The sequence below is a fragment of the Physeter macrocephalus genome, chromosome 18 (assembly GCF_002837175.3).
Source record: "Physeter macrocephalus isolate SW-GA chromosome 18, ASM283717v5, whole genome shotgun sequence".
Taxonomy (NCBI): Eukaryota; Metazoa; Chordata; class Mammalia; order Artiodactyla; family Physeteridae; genus Physeter; species Physeter macrocephalus.
In genome coordinates this window covers 66,280,971-66,300,388 of record NC_041231.1, presented here as the reverse complement: position 1 = coordinate 66,300,388, position 19,418 = coordinate 66,280,971, and the positions used below count along the sequence as shown (strand labels likewise).

General features: G+C 37.6%; 1 protein-coding gene across 2 annotated transcripts in view; it reads right to left on the bottom strand.

Annotated features, from left to right (window-relative positions):
* BMP5 (bone morphogenetic protein 5) overlaps positions 1–19,418 on the bottom strand; it is a 119,946-nt gene that overhangs the window by 11,234 nt on the left and 89,294 nt on the right. For both annotated transcript variants that reach the window (XM_007108043.2, XM_024121976.2), the window contains exon 4: positions 7,505–7,699. In XM_007108043.2, the coding sequence (XP_007108105.1) occupies positions 7,505–7,699 (195 nt within the window). The remainder of the gene's footprint in view (positions 1–7,504; positions 7,700–19,418) is intronic.

The window sequence follows — 19,418 nt, the reverse complement described above, 5'->3', positions numbered from 1 at the left end:
TCCGGACGCGCAGGCTCAGCGGCCATGGCTCACGGTCCCAGCCGCTCCGCGGCATGTGGGATCTTCCCGGACCGGGGCACGAACCCGTGTCTCCTGCATCAGCAGGCGGATTCTCAATCACTGCGCCACCAGGGAAGCCCGGGAGCTTGTACTTTTTGATTGCCTTCATCCAGTTCCCCCTCATCCCCCAATAATGCAAATTTAATCTTTGTCTTAGTTTGATTTTTCTTAATTTTTGATTATTTTGGCATAGAAAAAAATTAAATACGTGATTTTAAAAAATCCTGAGATCTACATAGGGTTAGGGCTTCAATGGTCTGTCCAGTAGTCCCTGAAGAAACAACCAAATAAAGAAACACATGCTAACCTAGCTATGAAGGGCACAAAAGAAATAAGTCCAAAAAACTCCATATACCAGTATGGGTTTCTTTTTTCTTTAAAATGTAGCATTAGTGTCTTTAAGGAATAAAATGTAGGTGGATCTGTAAAAGAGAAGAAAAAAATCCAAAATAGAATTTAACATTTAAATACATCAACAGCTTAAGCCAAATATGATGAGATACTGTGTTTCAAAGCAAAGGAGGAGATGTCAACATTCTCTTACTTAATTCCTAGAGGGAGATAATGGATGGATGTCAGCACCCAGAGCTTCAGGATGTTCATTAATTCATAGAAAATGAAAATGACAAATGAATGAAGGTATCAGAGGTTAAATAGCAGGAATGGTGCTACCGTAGACTGTTCAATAATGTAAATTTTGATATGGCCTTGGGGGTAGAGAAATTCATGATAAACCCCAAACAAATAGCAATCCCCCCCAAAGATGAGGGATTTCAAATGCCACTGCTACCCTCGCTTAATCTGCATCTCCCACATCCAGTGAATTACTCACCCAAATTTACGTATGACCCAGTAGGAATTACTGTTATTTATTTATGTAGGGATAATTGTGTTTGTCCATGTATGAATGTGTGACACAGAACAGACATCACAACATAATAATTGTCTGGTGTGTTTGCTTAACTCTGCTTAGCAAAGCCTCTCTGTGGATGATGCAACAAACATTCTCACCTTAGAGCTCATTGACATAAAAACCCATCCACAAACGTGAGTCTCCAAATGCCTACCAGACATCTATGCGTGAAAGTTTCCCAGAGGCCTCCGACTCACTATTTTTGCTTCTGACCTCATACTCCTTCCATTCCTTCTACTTGGTTAACAGGATCACCAGTCTTCTAGTGGCCCAAGACAGAAAATTGAGTATGTTTCTCGATTTTCTTTCTTTTTGCCTCCTACCCTGCGTTAAATCCAACCCCAACCCCCTTTAACCAACCCACCTCTAGCCTAGTTAACCTAGCAGAAGCCCTTTGCGCTCTTGATCACCTCCACTCCCCCAACATTCTCTTTGAGAATTTGTTCCTAGGATAACCCTTCACCCCTGTCTCCTCCTCTAACCTTAAGTCTTTTGCCTAGTTTATGGAATTCCTTTTTCTCCTTTGTCTATACTAAAGTGCTGATGTTCCCACTGGGGGCTTCATCCTTGACCTTTCTCTCTTACCCTGGTTTCAATGGCAGCGTCAAGTCCTGTGCTTCATCTAACCATTGGGGTTCATAGCTGCGTCTTTTTCCTACACCTTCCACTTACTCTTGACACGCCCATTTCCGGAGTGCTGCTGGCTCCATTCCACAAATTTTGGTTTCTACTTCCTCTCTCTCCAATCTACAATCTTCACTGCTTGGGGTATGGGACTAGAGTTTTAATCATATTTTGACGTTCAGTTTTACCCCTTGGCATCCCATCCATCATTTTGATGCCAAATTGAACTTTTTAAAATGTGTTTCTGATTGTGACACTCCTTTTTTACCAACTGCCTGCACAGAAGCATCATAGTTCCTGACCATCACACACCTACGCTTTACAACTTGGTCCCTGCATGACTTTCTAGCTGACACCACACTGCTCTCGCACAAGAATACCTGCACACCCAGCAATTGGACACTGGTACGTGGTTCTATAACTGTGCACATAAGTCTGAAATAGCTTCACCCACCCTTCCATTTCTGGAAAATGTCTATTCTTTCTCATATGAGTCGCACTCTATCCTTACTTCTCCCACACTACCTTGTACCTACTCTAGTAGAATTATCTCCCGATTAGTACTAGAGGGCATGTCTTTCCCATTGTCTATGGGAGCGCTTTCTAAGAAGCAAAATTCTTATGCTACCCATCTTTCGTGAGCATATAATTAATACTGTGCTTGTCACATTGTGGGTGCTTATTTAACACTGAATAAATATTTTACAATGAACCATGCCCAGATAAATTATCTCTCTAGAATTCTCTCTAGATAGAAATTTGACAATAAGTGACCAGGGGTATGGGTACTGATTAGAGAAAGAGGATTTCTAGTCTTCTCTGATGTAAAAGTCTGAACTCTTTAGGTACCAGTTCTGAAAAACCAAACCTTAATTTGACAAATAATAATGATAATGCCTAAACCTGAATGAGTATGTACCACTGTTCTCCGTTCTTTACACATATTAAATCACTCATTTAATCCTCACAATTCATGTAATTTTACCTTATGAGGCAGGTATTATTAGCATTCCCACTTCACAGATGAAGAAACAGACGCAGAGAGACGTGACATGTCTCTGAGATTACACAACTAGGAAGTAGTGGACAGGGTTAAATGCCAGAATGATAGATAGATAAATGTACAGATGGATAGATAGATGAAAAAAATCTGTTAAACTAGATCTAGGAACCAAAACAATTGTCTTCTGAGAAGGGATTTTCAAAATTTTGCATATTCAAGGCACAGATACCAGCTTTTAGTGTTAATTACTGGAAAAACCACGTAGATTAAAACCATTCTTATACGTGCAGCTTTGCAGGATTTTCACTGCAGCACCGATTTTGAAAGCTCCAATTTAAAAACAACCAAAATTACTTTTTAAGTGTGACGTGATTAAATAAACTCTGATACAAGCGTTATTGAATATATTGTAGCAGTTAAAAAAAAATGAAGTCACCCTTTTGAAAGATGGCTGAAATATGTTGTTTAAAAACACAAAAGACCAACTATATGACGGCAAGAGTGAACCCTAAGGTAAACTATAGACGTTGGGTGATTGCGATGTGTCAGTGTAGGTTCATCTTTGGAAAGAAATGCACCATCCTGGTGAGTGATATTGATAATGGGGGAGGTATGCATGTGTGGGGGCAGGGAGTACATGGGAAATCTCTGTACCTTCCTCTCAATCTTCCTGTGAACCTAAAACTGCTCTTAGAAAGCATGTAAAAATAGGAACCCTCCTGCACTGTTGTTGGGAATGTAAATTGGTGCAGCCACTATGGAGAACAGTATGGAGGTTCCTTAAAAATCTAAAAATAGAACTACCATATGATCTAGCAATCAAACTATAATTCGAAAAGATACATGCACCTCTATGTTCATAGCAGCACAGTTTACAATAGCCAAGACATGGAAGCAACCTAAATGTCCATCAACAGATGAATGGATAAAAAAGATGTGGTAAATATATACAATGGAATATTACTCAGCCATAAAAAAGGAAATAATGCTATTTGCAGCAATATGGATGGACCTTCAGATTATCATACTAAATGAAGTAAGTCAGATAGAGAAAGACAAATATTATGTGATATCACTTATATGTGGAATCTAATAAAAATGATACAACTTATGTACAAGACAAAAATAGACTCACAGACATAGAAAACAAACTTATGGTTACCAAAGAGGTTGGGGGGAGGAGAGATAAATTAGGAGTTTGAGATTAAAATATACACACTACTATATATAAAATAGATAAACAATAAGGGCATACTGTATAGCACAGGGAACTATATTCAATATCTTGTAATAACCTATAGTGGAAAAGAATCTGAAAAACAATATATATGTGTGTGTGTGTATATATATATATATATATATATACACACACACACACGTAACATAACAAAATATATTCTCCAAAAGCAATGTATATACGGAGGAAAAGATTTGGAAGTACACGTATCATGTTGATATCAGTGTATCAGTATAACCTATCTCAAAAGAATTAGGTGATCAGAGGAGAACTTTAGCTTTATTGAAGATTTGATTATTTTTAAATAATGAAAATGTATATTAATTATATAATATAAAACAGTCTAAACAAATAATCCCAATTAATTTTTCCTTCTGGTTTTAATATTTTTGTCCAAGAGGCATGATTTTACACTGTATCCATTAGGCAAGAGATATCACCTGTCAAAGAGTTGGGAGTTGCAGTGTCCCCATTTTATTTATTTATTTATTTATTTATTTATTTATTTATTTTTTGGTCGCACCATGCACGCAGCATGAGGGATCCTAGTTCCCCAACCAGGGATCGAACCCATGCCCCTGCAGTGGAAGCGCGGAGTCTTAACCACTGGACCACCAGGGAAGCCCCAGAGTGTCCCTATTTTAATGCCTGTTTGAAAGACTTATCTTAAGAAATCATCATAGTTCCAGGCAGGGCAGCAATGATTGGATTCACCTTCAAAGATCCCTAGTACCAAGCTTGCAATAAGCACCTTTTCAAGCAGTTCTGCAGTGAACCAGGACTTGCCATGTGCCCTGTAAACTCATAATGTTCTATTTTTTTCAGCACTGATATAGTGCTTAAAACAGCATCTTGCTTTAGGTAGGTTCTTTAAAATCTTATCAACTTGGTGCCTTTCCATCTTAAAGGGTGGTTCCCTTAACATTTAGCTATTGCCTACATTTTCTTTCCCCCAAACCCAAGTTCAAATGAAAATCAACTGTGCTGGCTCATCGTGAAACAAGCAACATATTTCACAAAGTGTCTGCTCAACTTTCTTGCCAAAAACCTGAAGAGGAACAAAGAGGGAGGGTTTCTGCAGAAAATCTGGGAGCAATGGTTCTGTGCATAGGCACCTGAAAAAAGGAGCTTAGTTTCTCCCATACAGGCAACACGTTAAGGTCTTCAACGTGTGTTTGTGAAGTTGCTATTTTGTGTTAGACACTGTTCTAGGCTCTCCACAAAGAAGAAAGAAGAAAGAAATGAGGTAAAGGCAGCAAGAATGACCTGGGTTCTCCTGCACTGTTGGAGACTTTTAACATTTGAGGATATGTTTTGCAAAAAAAAAAAAAAAAAAAATGCAACCAAGCAAACTTCTAATACGACTCTCTCCCTTCTTCCTCCTGGCCCCATTCTTAGTCATGGAGTCTTCACACAGTATTTTATTGTAAAAGCCTAGTAGTATTACAGCATTTACTATTTATATTTGGATAATTTTAAAATTTCACTGGCATTTCAAGTCTCCTAAGTATCAAATTTTATGTTTATATTAACCCCCTGTCTTTCTGGCCAAATCCTATGAGACTTTTTCCCGTCTGCTTGATTACTAACTATTGAAAGGTTAAGTCTCATACACACAAACCAGCTACTTTCTTTCTTCTTATTATCAAAATACGAACACGTTCCAAAACCATCTACTGCATATTTCACAGAAATGGGTGCCAATGACACACTTTTTAAAAAGAAAATATTGGTCTATATTAGAATAATTTTATACTCTAAATGGTGTTAGGAAACTGGTGAAAAGTTACGTGATTTCTGTGCCATGTGTTTTATTCATCTCTAGTTATAGAAGCACATTTGTTACTTGTGGTCAGGAAGGGAAGATAAATAGAGTTCACCAATAGGGAGAAGGATTCGGATGATTTCAGTTGCTGGAACGCCTCTGCCAGAGTCATTATGAGCTCTAATAATATGTAGGCAGCTTATCCTTTTTCCTTTGTAATTTCCTCAAAAATTATTTACTAGTCTATTCAAGATTTAACAAATCTTTTTCTTAATGCAGTCTGCTACATTAAATTAAAAACATTTCAACCCATTTCAGAACCATTCTACATGGAAAGAAAAATATACAACTTTGACAGGCTAGTATTTACAAGGAAGAAAAGGTCTTAGAAAGTTATTTTTCTCCATCTTTCATATTAAGCCATTACAATTTTTGCCAAACTAAATATCTTGTGAAGATTTTTATAAAATAGCCTTGTAATAAGGCACTAATATCACGTTTTCCTTTCAAGTGAAAAAGACAGTTAAACTTACTTGATGGAAAATTATTTTAAGACATGGCTTTCTGTGTAGCATGTAATTCAGTATAATGCAATTCCATATAGAACTCTTCCCTGTGCTTCTGTTGTTAGATGCACAAAAGAGACTTTTTTCTAACACGATTCTCCTGTACCCGCACTCTAGGAGGGTTCCCATGAGCTCCACTTAGTATTTTTGTTGAGTGTCTCAGGTTCAAAAAAATTTCTATATATTTTTGTTTCATTTATAATCTTATCTATCACTCATGCATATTGGAGTAATACAGAATTGCAATACGACTTGTCAGTTTCTAGCAATTGGGAAAAAAATGAAGATTTTTTTTCAGGAATAATGGCAAACACTGTCTAAATGTGTCTTTTTGGAAGAGCAAAACATTCTAATTTGCTGAAATACCCTATGCAGAGGTCATATCTGGTTTTGTTCACCAGCTCATTCACTGTGCCTCACAAGTACACTGCATATGGTGGCCATCAACATAGAAGAATACACATTTTACAAATGAAGAAACATGCCATACTAAGCTGGAATGTTCTAGGGCAAGGTTTCCCCTTCACATGGGTTTATTTTTCATAGATAAGACAATTCCTAGGAATAAAATAGCCATCATTTTCATCTAAGAACAGCTTATGAAAATTTGTTGTAGCCAGGACTAAACAAGGTATTTAATGGTATAAATTATATTATTAAATTACTTCAGATTTTCTCAGATGGGTTCAGATCAACTGTACTTTTATCTCCCTTTCTATCAATTAATAGATTAAATTGCAAGCACAGTGGGATCAATTGTGCATTTGTAACATTTTGTTCGATTTCACATATGCAAGTATGTGTACACACATACTCAAAGCAAATTATCTAGATAACAGCACTCCAAATAATTAATGGAAATATAAATATTATTTCAGTTACCATACAATCTTCCCTGCTTCTCCTGTCATAAAAAATTTAAACTTCATGATTCACATGTACTGTTTTAAGTACCAAAGTAATCTTTTTATTTTGAATATACCTGGTTACCCATCCATATTTGAGAGGCCCTGGAAAGGTCAGCTCACAAGTTGTGGAGTTCAGTTTTGGTTAGCCTTTGTCGATGTAGGCATTCCATAATTTTATTACTGCCAGCTTGATTTTAATTTGAACTGCATCTTTCAACATATGAAGGCAAGTCCTACTTACAGTATTTTAAAATGAATTACTGAGTGATTTGCTGATGAAACATTTGGGGGATGCAAGAAACATCGTTGGATGATTTAATAGGCCAAATGAAGGTATATCCAGAGGGTAAACTTATTGTGGCTACTTGATTTGCAACATATGACCCCACCACTTTCTGTGCAGAACTGCTGCTCTAGTTTTTGCTTACCTCCAACACCGGACATTCTGGAGGAATCCTGATGAGAGCCGGATTTATTGCGGTTTTGATTTTTCCGTTTGTTGGCTGCTCTCACAGATCGGAGAAGTACCTCGCTAGCCTTGAAAAAGGCCACCATGAATGGTTGTTTTGACTGAGGCCCGTGTCTTCCCACGAGACCAGCCGACTTTACATTGATACTGTGTCCTAGAACAGAGGGAAGGAGCACTGGGTTTATGAAGAAGAGATGAAGTTTACCTGATGGGAATGAACTCAGAGGGTACTTGGGAAAAGGGAGACATTTTAAAACACTATCAGAATGTTTTCTTTGCAGGCCAAAGATTCTTATAAACATGGAAAGTTTACTATTACAGACAATTATCCATGCTTGGTTTTCCATTTTGTATACCTCTTTGGCCACAGAACACCCTCAGGCCTTCACTGATGGTCTCTTCTCAGACCTGGAAGTTGGCAATGTTCTAAATGGAAAGGCTTGACCCCCATTAGCCTGGAAATGTCCACGTTAAACAGCAATTTCAAAAATATTAGCTACAGGCGCTTCTGCATTAGGTGCCCTATAATTTTCCTCCATGTGATAAAATCTGAATGGCTGGCTGCGTGTTTCTATTTTCACCAGCTTCTTTGGAGACTTTCCAGTGTTAATTAGTGTTGATAGCCTCACCCACCGTCACCTCTGGCCTGTGCCCAGCATTCTTTACAAAGCTGTGATCTACTTAAAGCTCTTCAAAGATCCTTCCAGAACCCCTGCTGGGATGGAGATTTGCTGTAAGCTCCAGGTCTTTCTCCATGTAAAGGATTTTGAAGCAAGCATGAAAATTATGGAATCCCTCCCCTTCTGAACTTGGACATGCCCGAATTATGTTTACTGAAGGGATTTCAGAAGATGCAAAACCAAGCCTGGAGATGCTCAGAAAAGGAGAAAAATTCCAGGTGAGCTTGGAGACTCACCTTGGTCTCTAAACCAGCCTGTGTCCCAGACCCTTTTGAGCCCTTGGAGTGGTTGTTTATCAGAAAAGGAGTGCACCCAGGGCCTGGACAGGAATGGGTGAGAAGTGTCTTAGAGACTAGAAGTAGATGTTGATAAAGTATTTCTCCTTCTGGGATAGCAATAATAATTCTTATCATTATAAATGATAAGTATTATCATTATAAAAAAACGTGTTTGGAGCACGTGCTGTGTACTCTAGGCGTTTTTCTAAGTGTTTTCCATGCATTATTTGATGTGATTCCACAAATACCTTAGGAGTTAGGTATTACTGTTTCCCCCTTTTTACAATTCACTCTTGCTATGATCTTCTCATTTAAAATAATTACCACAGAAAATTATGTATATGTATATATGTGTGTGTATATATAAAGAAAACCGTTAGTTGATAGTGAATTCAATGAAAATCACCCGGAGAGGACGAACTGTTTAACCTTAAGTTGTACCTTTAGGTGAGAATTACTCAAAAGTCATGCAAAAAAAATTCTACTCCAGATACAGAAGTTACCAATCTTTTCAGAGTAATATATCATGTGGTTTCAAATACGTGCATGATTGGCCCTGCCTTGCACCCGGAAAGATGTGCCGGTTTTCTTAAAATATTTTTTCAGTCACGACTGTGGGGTAGCCTCAGTCCATTCTAAGACCTGACCCACCTTGGAAGAAAAGGGAACAGGTCCCTAAAATCAATGGCATTTTAGCAAATAAACTCTTGCTCTTAACACAGTTTATTTTGACAGCATAAACACTTTTGTGTATACTTGTATTGTGCAGGGACCCTCTACCATCAGAAAACGAGACTGTGTTATGTGAGTCTGTGCAGCTGTTGGGAGGAACACAGAGGTCCTTTAAATGTGGAGATATTGGTTAAAAAAAACGCGTGTGTGTCACTGCAAGCAGCATCCATCAGCGTCCCCAACAATTGCTCATTGGGAAAACTTGTTGCTTTCTTACAAATATGAAAACGGCCACCGGCTTCCCAAATGCCACTTCACTCTGTTCTAGCAGAGAAAGAACTTCCAAATAATCAGAGCTGTAAACCTTAAACAAATAAGCGTATGGGTTTCTCTTTTAAATGCAAACTTACGGTGGCTCCATGCCAGAGTCTATATTTCTTAGAAAAACTATATCACTGGCATAAATGAAAGAGGCAGTTTGATTTGTGGTCGGAGTAGTTTCCATTCTACTTCCACTGTAACAAATGTATTAATTCAGCTCAGACTTCCTCCTTCTGGCAGCCCTTTTGCTGTAAAAAGAGAAATTAGAAGTTCCAGCCAAATACCATACCTTGAACTGACCCACCTCAATACATAAACACTTTTACAACATGTTTATTCAGGTGTAGCACTTGAAATTGGTTTAAGATGTTTCCAGTGACAGAGAGTGCAGCAAAAGAAAAAAAAAAAAAAAAAAAAACACAGAACTGAGAAACTTGACTGTGATGGAAGAGAATAACTGGTGATCTGTTCTTTAAATTTTGGATTTTTTTTCAGTCTTGGAGCACAACATAAAAAGTATTTGTTGAGCTTTGAGTTTGATGTTTTAATGAAGTGATAATTTAACAGGAACAAAATTTTTACTTGTATACATGGATGACTGCAGAAATCATTTTTAATATATGATCTTTCTAATACTGAAATAGGTTGCCACACGATGGCCACAAATGGAATACAATAAAATCAGTTTTCCATTCATTACAATACACACTGACCCTTTTCCAGTTAAATAAGCATTGAACCCAGAGTTTCAAGTTTCCTTGGGTTTGCAAGAGGATTCCTTTTGTTATTATTCGAAAGACTTTCAATATTTTGATTTTTATCTGTGGAGAAAGAAGACTGCTCTCAATATTTATGTTTTGAAAACTGTAAAGATGTGTGTGTGTGACAAATATGGGTTTCTCGGGCTTTACAAAGGTGGATATTGTATGTGAAGCAAAGTCCCCTTCAAACCAACGTGAACTCCCTTTAAAATAACTTTTGATATTATTAAGTTTCCTCTTGGTTTCCTTTCCACTTCAGCAATGATGTGACTATTAAGATTCCATAAGTTCATACTTACTCAGTGGCTCTTGATCTTGAGCTACACTGTGGAAGCATTAACTATATGACCTTGTCCTTCAGACACATTATACCTCCCTTGATTATGTTGACTGAACCTTTTGAATAGGGCTGAACAGTCATTTTTCTTAGAAGTGCTAATAGAAACCCAGGCTATATTGCAGGTATTAAAAATAGTGACTATTTTATAAAATCTATTTAACAATGTTGAATTTTATTACTAAAGGTACAGGATGTTTTAGATACTGCAAATATATCAGTAAAGAAACCAACCTAAAACATTTTGATTTAGGAAAACTATATGTAGGTGTGTATTACCGTGGTTTTATTTTTCAAAGCTAATCTTCATTTTTGACTTATTAAAAAATGTAGGTAGGAAACATATATACATTAAGGATTGAATATACAGTGGATAGCAGATGCAAACTATTATATATAGGATGGATAAACAACAAGGTCCTACTGCATAGCCCAGGGAACTATGTTCTCTATCCTGTGATAAACCATAATGGAAAAGGATGAAAAAGAATAAATATACATATGTATAACTGAAAAAATAGAAAAGAATATACAGTGGAAATAAACATAACTTGGGGTAATAAAAAGAGCATTAAAATAAAAGGGTGATAAGGGACACCAGCTTGAATCCAAGCTGAATCATTTTAGGATTCAGACAAGTTTAGGCATAGCTAGAACATGGGTAAGCTAAATTCACCAGGCACATATTTGGAAGAGAGTAGAAAAACCTGAAGGGAGAGAACTCATCGAAAGGAACAGGTGAACCCCTAGAGTACAGATTCAGCACAATGTCCCAGTGAGTATAAGGAAGCAGGGATTTTGAGTCTGTAACTCAGTGTCCCCTCTGGCCTTGCTCCAATGTTTGCATGATTAAATTCTTAAGACCCAGGGGATTCAAGAAAATCTAACAGACCTATTTTTACCCAAAGTCCCTGTAAAATCCTGGGAGGGCAAGGGAGCCCTACTTTGGAGTTTGGTTAATGGTGTGATGCAAGTGGTGGCCAAAGTTTCTTCCTACATCAGAAGAGTGGCTTCCAAGTAGCTCCACAATGGTACAAGATGGCAGCACCCGAATGTAGGTAGGTCCAAGATGAGTTCCTGTACCAGCACCAGCTTCAGAGAGTGGTAGCAGTTCAAAGGCAAGCAAAGCAGCAATTTCACGGCATTGGGAGTTTTAAGGTGGATCAAAAACTGTCCCAAAATGGGAGGCAGGGCAAGTGATGGGATGAAATGGTCCTAGAACAAGAGGACACTTCCGTTGTGTCACATCTGATGTTGTACACTAGGAAGAGGGAAGGGCAGTGATCTGCTAAATGGGTGGGGTGAGAGCAAGAGAGGGAGGAGAACTTGATTGCTGGGAGTCGTTCAAGTTTAAATACACATGGGATCTCCCACACAAATGGGAGAGGAGATGGAAAAGGTTCTTTGAAGGATATACCAGCATTCCAGTGATTTCACTGATGGCAGCTAGACCCAAAGAAACATGGTGCCGAATTATCCCAGGTTTCTGTATCACAGAATTCTTGGATCATAAAATAAAAGGATGATGAGAGGGCTTCCCTGGTGGCCCAGTGGTTGAGAGTCTGCCTGCCGATGCAGGGGACACGGGTTCGTGCCCCGGTCCGGGAAGATCCCACATGCCGCGGAGCGGCTGGGCCCGTGAGCCATGGCCGCTGAGCCTGCGCGTCCGGAGCCTGTGCTCCGCAACGGGAGAGGCCACATCAGTGAGAGGCTCGTGTACCACAAAAAAAAAAAAAAAAAAAAAAAAGGGTGATGAGAAAAAATATGGGGGCCCAGAGTTCGTTACGGGCAGAGGTATCATCTCTTGCATTTATTAAAAGAATGCCCATTAAATCTTTCCATGTGAATGTTTTTTAGAACTATTCCTGTCCTGGCCATCTTGTTTTCATCTCGAAATTACTCAACAGGTACTGAGGGAAGAGAAGCAATTTGAGAAGCAAATATATGGGCATTTCTCAGTTTTATTAACTACAGAATGAATAAAGGTGGGGTTAGGATGGTATCGTCTAAAGAAATAATTATTCTTTTCACACAGATATCAAGAAGATAGTATGTGAGGCTGGCGCTTTGACTTACACATTTTGCCATAACTGAAGATGGATTCAAGACATCCAGATCTTCTCCTCTGACCCTTATGACTTTATATAAGCCTGGGAGGCTGGCAAACCAAAGAGCCATCCCCAACTCACTAGTTTTGTGTTTCAGACCATTCTTTTTGGAAAATGTGACTTTCAAAATGTTTATTTCTTTAAAAACAGGGTTATTAAAGGAGCCTCTGACAAAACAGCTCTTTAGAGACATGTTGATCTTATAAGGACAAGTGGTTCCAAATATGGGCATTTAGTTTCCCTCCAGAATACACAATTTGAAAAACATTCACTTGAGGATTTATCAGAATCTAAACGTTGATATCATTATAAGATGTTAGCATAAATTCCACTGTTTTCTTTCCTATAAACCCACAGTATTGAACACTTAACCCAAAACACCTGTGATGAAACTTGTGCACAAATTACCTATTCTTCATTTCGAAAGACGCTTACAGCATCATTTGTGGACTAGTTCACAGAAAACAAATCACTGTGCTGTTTCTTATTCACATATTCTCTTGCTGTTTGCTTAGTTTCAATCTGTGATTAAATCTGATTCTGGTACTCTTAAATTATAGTTTCTGTGGCTCTAAATTATACTGGAATCATACCCTTTTTAGAAACAGATGATTTAAAATGTGCAGAATTCTCTACCCGGCATATAGACTAAATCATTTTTATATCAGATTTTAAGGAATGTGGGGGAGATAGAATTTTGTCTACTTAAATTCCATATACGTTTTAACTCAGTGAAATCTTAAATTAAGCAAATTGTAATCTCACTATGAATTTCAACTATGTCATACTTTGATGAAAAATTTGCATAGTTTCTAGTTTTATAGTAAAAGCACAGACCTACTGCCAGATATTTGAAGTATCATAAATAGAATTTTACGTTCGTGCTCAGAAGTTTCCTGATTTTAAGATGGTTTACATTGCCTTACAATCTCAAACAAAAACAATGAAAAGCTGGGATTTTAAACTATTTCAGTGATACTGAAAACTCCCAGTAATGTGGTACTGGTTAAAAAATATATTGGTATTGAACTTCAGAGTACAAGGTAATTAGATTTTTTTTAGTGATTCTTCATGGTGATTCTGGGCTTCTGTTTAACTAGCCAGGCTCATCATGCAATTTCTTTGCTAGATCTTTTCATTTTCTTCTTTATCCCAACATTTAAAAGAGTAAATTTAAAAATAACCACTTTGTTCTATATAATTATATGTTGACAATTATACAGTTATTATTAAAAAGTAACAGGACTCCCCTGGTGGTCCAGTGGTAAAGAATCTGCTTTACAGTGCAGGGGATGAGGGTTCAATCCCTGGTCAGGGAGCTAAGATCCCACATGCCGAGGGACAACTATGTCCACACACCACAAATACTGAGCTCATACCCCTCAACTAGAGAGCCTGCATGCCACAAACTACAGAGCCCACACACTGTGGAACCTGCATGCCACAACTAGAGAGAGAAAAACCTGCACTCCACTACTGGAGAAAAGCCCATTGTCGCAACGAAAGATCCCACGTGCCTCAATGAAGATCCCATGTGCCACAACTAAGACCCGATGCAGCCAAAAATAAAATAAAATAAATAATAAATAAATAAATACAAAAATAAAAAGTATCAAAAACAAAAGAAGGGTCAAGTTTAATAACATGTGTGAATAAGGATAAGATTCTGTAGCTGATGATAAAGAAGAAAAGAAACATTGGGGGTATGACATCCACAGAGGGCAACAGGGGACCATGTCCTGACGTGCTAACATGAATGGTGGGTTGAGTATTATCTGCAGACAAGAAATGTGGTTACAATTCCTGGTAAATTCCTGGTAACACTGCAATAGAAGAAATTCATTTTCCAGGACTGGGGTATGGGAAGGATAAAATTTTAAAAGAGGAAGACATTTTTTTAAAGAGTTTCCGTTCTTTCTAAAATGTTTATAGAAGGGATTCTCATGCCCTGCCGTCTGAGAAAGTCATGGGGATTAGTAAAGAAATTGGGATATTTGGTTAGAAACATGGGTATGATGGCTCAAGGCGTGATGGGGGGAAAATGCAAATAGTTGAGAACTGTAGCTCAAGAAATTTCTGAAAGGTGGGGTGGGGGGTTGCCTGGAGGAAAAAAGGCCAAGAAGCATAAAGGAGCAGGGCCAGAGGTTTATGCCTTGTTGGGGAAGCATTCCAGAATATTCAAATCTTTTATTGCACTGAGGGTGGGACTGAGATGATGGAAAAGGATTAGTCTCCTTCCATGGGACATGGTCTGAAATGTGGAGGCTTACTGTCTCAGGCGTGACAAGCCCCACAAATGCTTTTTACTGGGGCCCTCTTTTCAGCTAGTGGAAATATGAATCTCAAACTAGGAATTGTAGTTCACCTTCACATAAGCACTTACTTACTTTTTAATAGCTCCTCTCTTTATATATAGAGCCTTTCCCCTGAGGCCCTATGAGTTTTACAGACATCTGTCACATGCCCCCAAAAGATTGGTTAGCTGTTGATCTTACAGGTCTCATTTATTTTAAGAAAGCAGAAACATTCTTTTCACAAAACCATGGGAAGAGTAAATTATTTTTAGTCTCTTTTCCAGTTATTATGTGACTTCTTAAAATAAAAAATGTGTACACACACATATACTTCTTTCCTTTAAAATCACAGGGGAGTTAAATAAAACTATAATGAAAGCAGGGTTTCAGCAGAAATCAACCAAAACGTCTTCAAAAACTATTTTTACGTGTTAAGATATCAATGAAGAAAAGCTTTTAGATGTCAAACTCATTTGAGTTTGTTTCATAGCAGTGAAATTAATTTCAGACTCTGCATTTTGCCTCTAGTGGATTAAAGTAGTCTTTGTAACGAACTTAATGCAGTTACTTGGGAAATTTATGAGTGTCTAAAGGAAACATTCTTTTTTACCAGCTTATATGATATATTATTCAAAAAGAACTTTTATCATACAGAAAAACATAGTTCATTAAATGTTTGACCTTCCCTTTCAATTTGATACATGAACCTGTGAAATGATCATAAGCTACTTCTAGAATCTTTAGAATAGTCAAGGACTACCAAAATGGAGGAGTAATAAATCATTTTGACATTTAATAAAGAGAAAGAGTGAAAGGAATTAAAAGGTGTTTTCCAAAATACATAGTGAAGGCCTGATACTGAATATGTAATGTATATACCATGATAAGTGTCTACTTTTTGCCAAAAACGAAAAAAAAGTGGAGTTAAGACATTTGGGACTTAGTTCTTTCCTTCACATATGAAGATTGGATCACAAACATTCTTCTGAGCAAAGAGAAGCAGACTCTTTCTTCACTTTTTCTCATGTCTCTGGCCACAGCAGAATGTGAGCTGGCCTGCCCCACATAAGGGACCAAGTGAGACCTCACGCCACCATGATTTCATGGTGGACCCCAGAGCAAAAGCATCCTTCTGACCTGTCCGCATGCAAAATAACAGTTGGGTTCCCAGGGTGTTTACCTTTTGGTCAGTGTGGGTCAGAAGCAAATCTGATCTCACAACCTAAGTAGAACTATCATGTTTCTATCAGTTTATCACCTCACAGAGAAATCATCTGAATACCTCCACTCATAAATAGAACTGGTACCCAAAAGTCATAACAAGCAAGCCTTTCAAAAGCATCAGGGAAATTGGGATTTGAGAAGATGAGCCAGTTCAGTCCTTCTGAAGTTAAGAAAGAAGCAACAGCTGCCATTTTGAAGCTTGGTAATTTATCAGTTGTTTTACATACATCATCTTATGTACTCCTCCCCAAAAAACAATGGTTACATTTTTAAAATGAATAAAATAAGGCTCAGAGAAGGGTCATGTTTTTAACTCAGCCCTGTCGACCCTAAGTACTATCCTAAAGTACACAGAGTTCCCCTCTGTTAGAGATTGTTTAGGGTTGATGCTTTCCGGTTGGGCCTCTGCTCCCCACCTTGAAAAGATTGGAGGAATCCATCCATCTCCTGGGTCTGGCAGTGATACACACATTGTGCTTGTCAAGGACACTGTGGTAGCTGCTGGTTTTGTGATGTTTAAGGTCAGACTTTCCTTAGTAAGTGGGAAGACCATTCAACACTCCTTCCAGCCATGACAACTCAGGTGGTCCCCCCCTACTTTCCATTTCCCTCAAATTGAAACTTGACAAGTTCGACTGCAGAGAAGTTGGAATCCATGTTCAAGGAGCTGAGATATGTAATTTCCCTATCAAAGTACTTTCCGTCTAATTTCAAGTTTTTATCCCCACTTGTAATATATACTGTTGGCTTTGGTGGGTAGATGCTTTGGTTTGTTTTGGTTTTCCTTTGTCCCTGTGAGTCTACACCAGCTGAGTCAAAGTTTAGCCTCAGCACCAGTGACTGCTGATGCCTTAAACGAGTAAAGGCTCTCTCTTCTTCCCATTGTGCTCTGTACTCGTGATGCAAAACCAGCACTGCCCTTGCTCTGCAATATGTCTTTAAGAAATACGTTCAGCGATGTTAAACTTATAGGGGAAAGAACAATGGAAGAGACGGAGTTAACTCCATACGATGAGAATACGAAGAATCTCATATTCTGCATGGCCCCAAATCAATACTACCATGAACATATTTACCCCTCAGATCATTAGTCAAAGCAGAGTTAGAGCCTAGAAAAGAGAATATAACAAACAACAAAAACTGGAATATGTTTCTGACCTTGGGATTTGTTTGGCAAGATGGGTGCTCCACAGTTACTGTTTTGAATTAGGGAAAATCCAAAACAGAAATACAGATGTCGCCAAACACTTCCATATCCCTTTTCATTAAGGGAAATCTAAAAAAATGGTAAAATACCTCTTTCACCAGATAATGAAGGAGGACTAACTCCTGTTTTATCTGCTTACTTTAAATCATAGATTTCAAAATTCTTTTTCATGTATGTTTTTAGATTGTGATGCTAAAATTTGGATAAGCAAATGATGTTTACCAAGTGGCTCTCATTCAAATATAAACATACTATAAATTAAAACAAGGAAGTTGCCTTTAAAACCTGGTTTTAAAACATTGTATATATAATAGACATAGTAAAACAGCAAATCCAAGTTTTCCAATTTATTACTGATTATATTCTATAGTCAAATCTACTTTTAAAGAAAAACCATTTTCTCTCTACCAATCATTATACAAAATTAAACTGGGCTCTGGAGGCCCATTTCAGAGTACCAACCAGAGAAAAATATAATAGAGATAACAAAATGGATATATATATTTAAAAAGAAACCAGCATCGTGATTCTTCATTTTCCAAAGAACTAAGGCATCTGTAAATTACATTCAAACTATTTTGTTCAAAATATGAGGTTTTAGCAAAGCAGTTATGGCTCACCCTCTGCTCATAGGGAAAAAAAGTTAAAAAGCAAAGCTAAACACAGTGAAAAATTAAAAACGTGTTTTATTTGCCATAGATTTTTCTTTTCAATTTTTGAGGAAAAAATTACCCCAATATGCACTCCCCAAAATACAATTCAGGGAGTCCTCTTTAGGTCTGGAATAATACCAGGTTACCTTCAGCCTTGATGCTGGGAAAGGGGGAATGGCGAGATGAGAGAAAGGATGAATTTCATCCTGACTTTTTGCAAAATAATCAATTAATATGTTTTGGAAATTGCATGCTTGACTAGCCTCAGGTGAGTTTGCTGCACCGTGATTGAAACTACAAACTTGAGTACCAGCTGACACTTAAAAAGGATGGTGGGGGAGGTAGACATGAGGATTCTATGACGGGGAGTGTGGATTAAGGACAGTAAAACAGAGGAGAGAAAACAGGGAAGGAGAACCTAGCAAAATACATTAGTGAGAGACACAGGGCACAAAAGGAGGGGGACGTTTGTTATGAAATTCAAAATAAATTATTGGCTAAATTTAATTACATGTTGAAGCTGATCACTGGAAGGAAAATAGTTACTTTTTTCTTCTTTTCAGTCTATAAATTTATCAAATTAATGATAATTGTGTAAGGAGCTAAAAGAAATACTGAAATAGTTAGATTAAAAAAATATATATGGTAAAAATGCTGTTACCTGTTGTGGGTCAGATCAAGTTAAATTCCAGACAGAAAATATAAAAACCCAAAGGTAATTACCAACAGATCCAACATAAAGTTCAATTTTGTTCTATAACAATCATTATTAATAGCACTGTCCTGTTTGGAAATTATAAAAATGCAATAATTTTTTTCAGTTTGGAATTTATATAAAATTCATATCATTTGTGAGAGTCATAGTGTATAAGATCTGGATAGGAAAACAAATCATTTTTAGATTCAAGGGCAAGATTCTTGAGCTTTCTAAGGCTAAGTTTCCTTGTGTACAAAATGGGAAAATAGTAAAGATAAAGTAGACATTCCACTTAAAAAGCTCACCAAATGGCTGGCATCTAATACGCTCAGGAAATATTAGTTTCCGTTAGTTATTAATATTATTTTGATTGACCACCACAGCAAATACATGGTTTGAATACTTATTTTATATGAACTACAGATGAACCTAGGAAATAAAACCTGAATTAATCATGAAAACTAAAAAATACGAAATATTAGCATGGAAGAAAAAAAAAGTACTGCCAAAATCAGGGTTTAAAAAAGCAGCATGGGCTTCCCTGGTGGCGCAGTGGTTGAGAATCCGACTGCCGATGCAGGGGACATGGGTTCGTGCCCCGGTCCGGGAAGATCCCACATGCCGCGGAGCGGCTTGGGCCC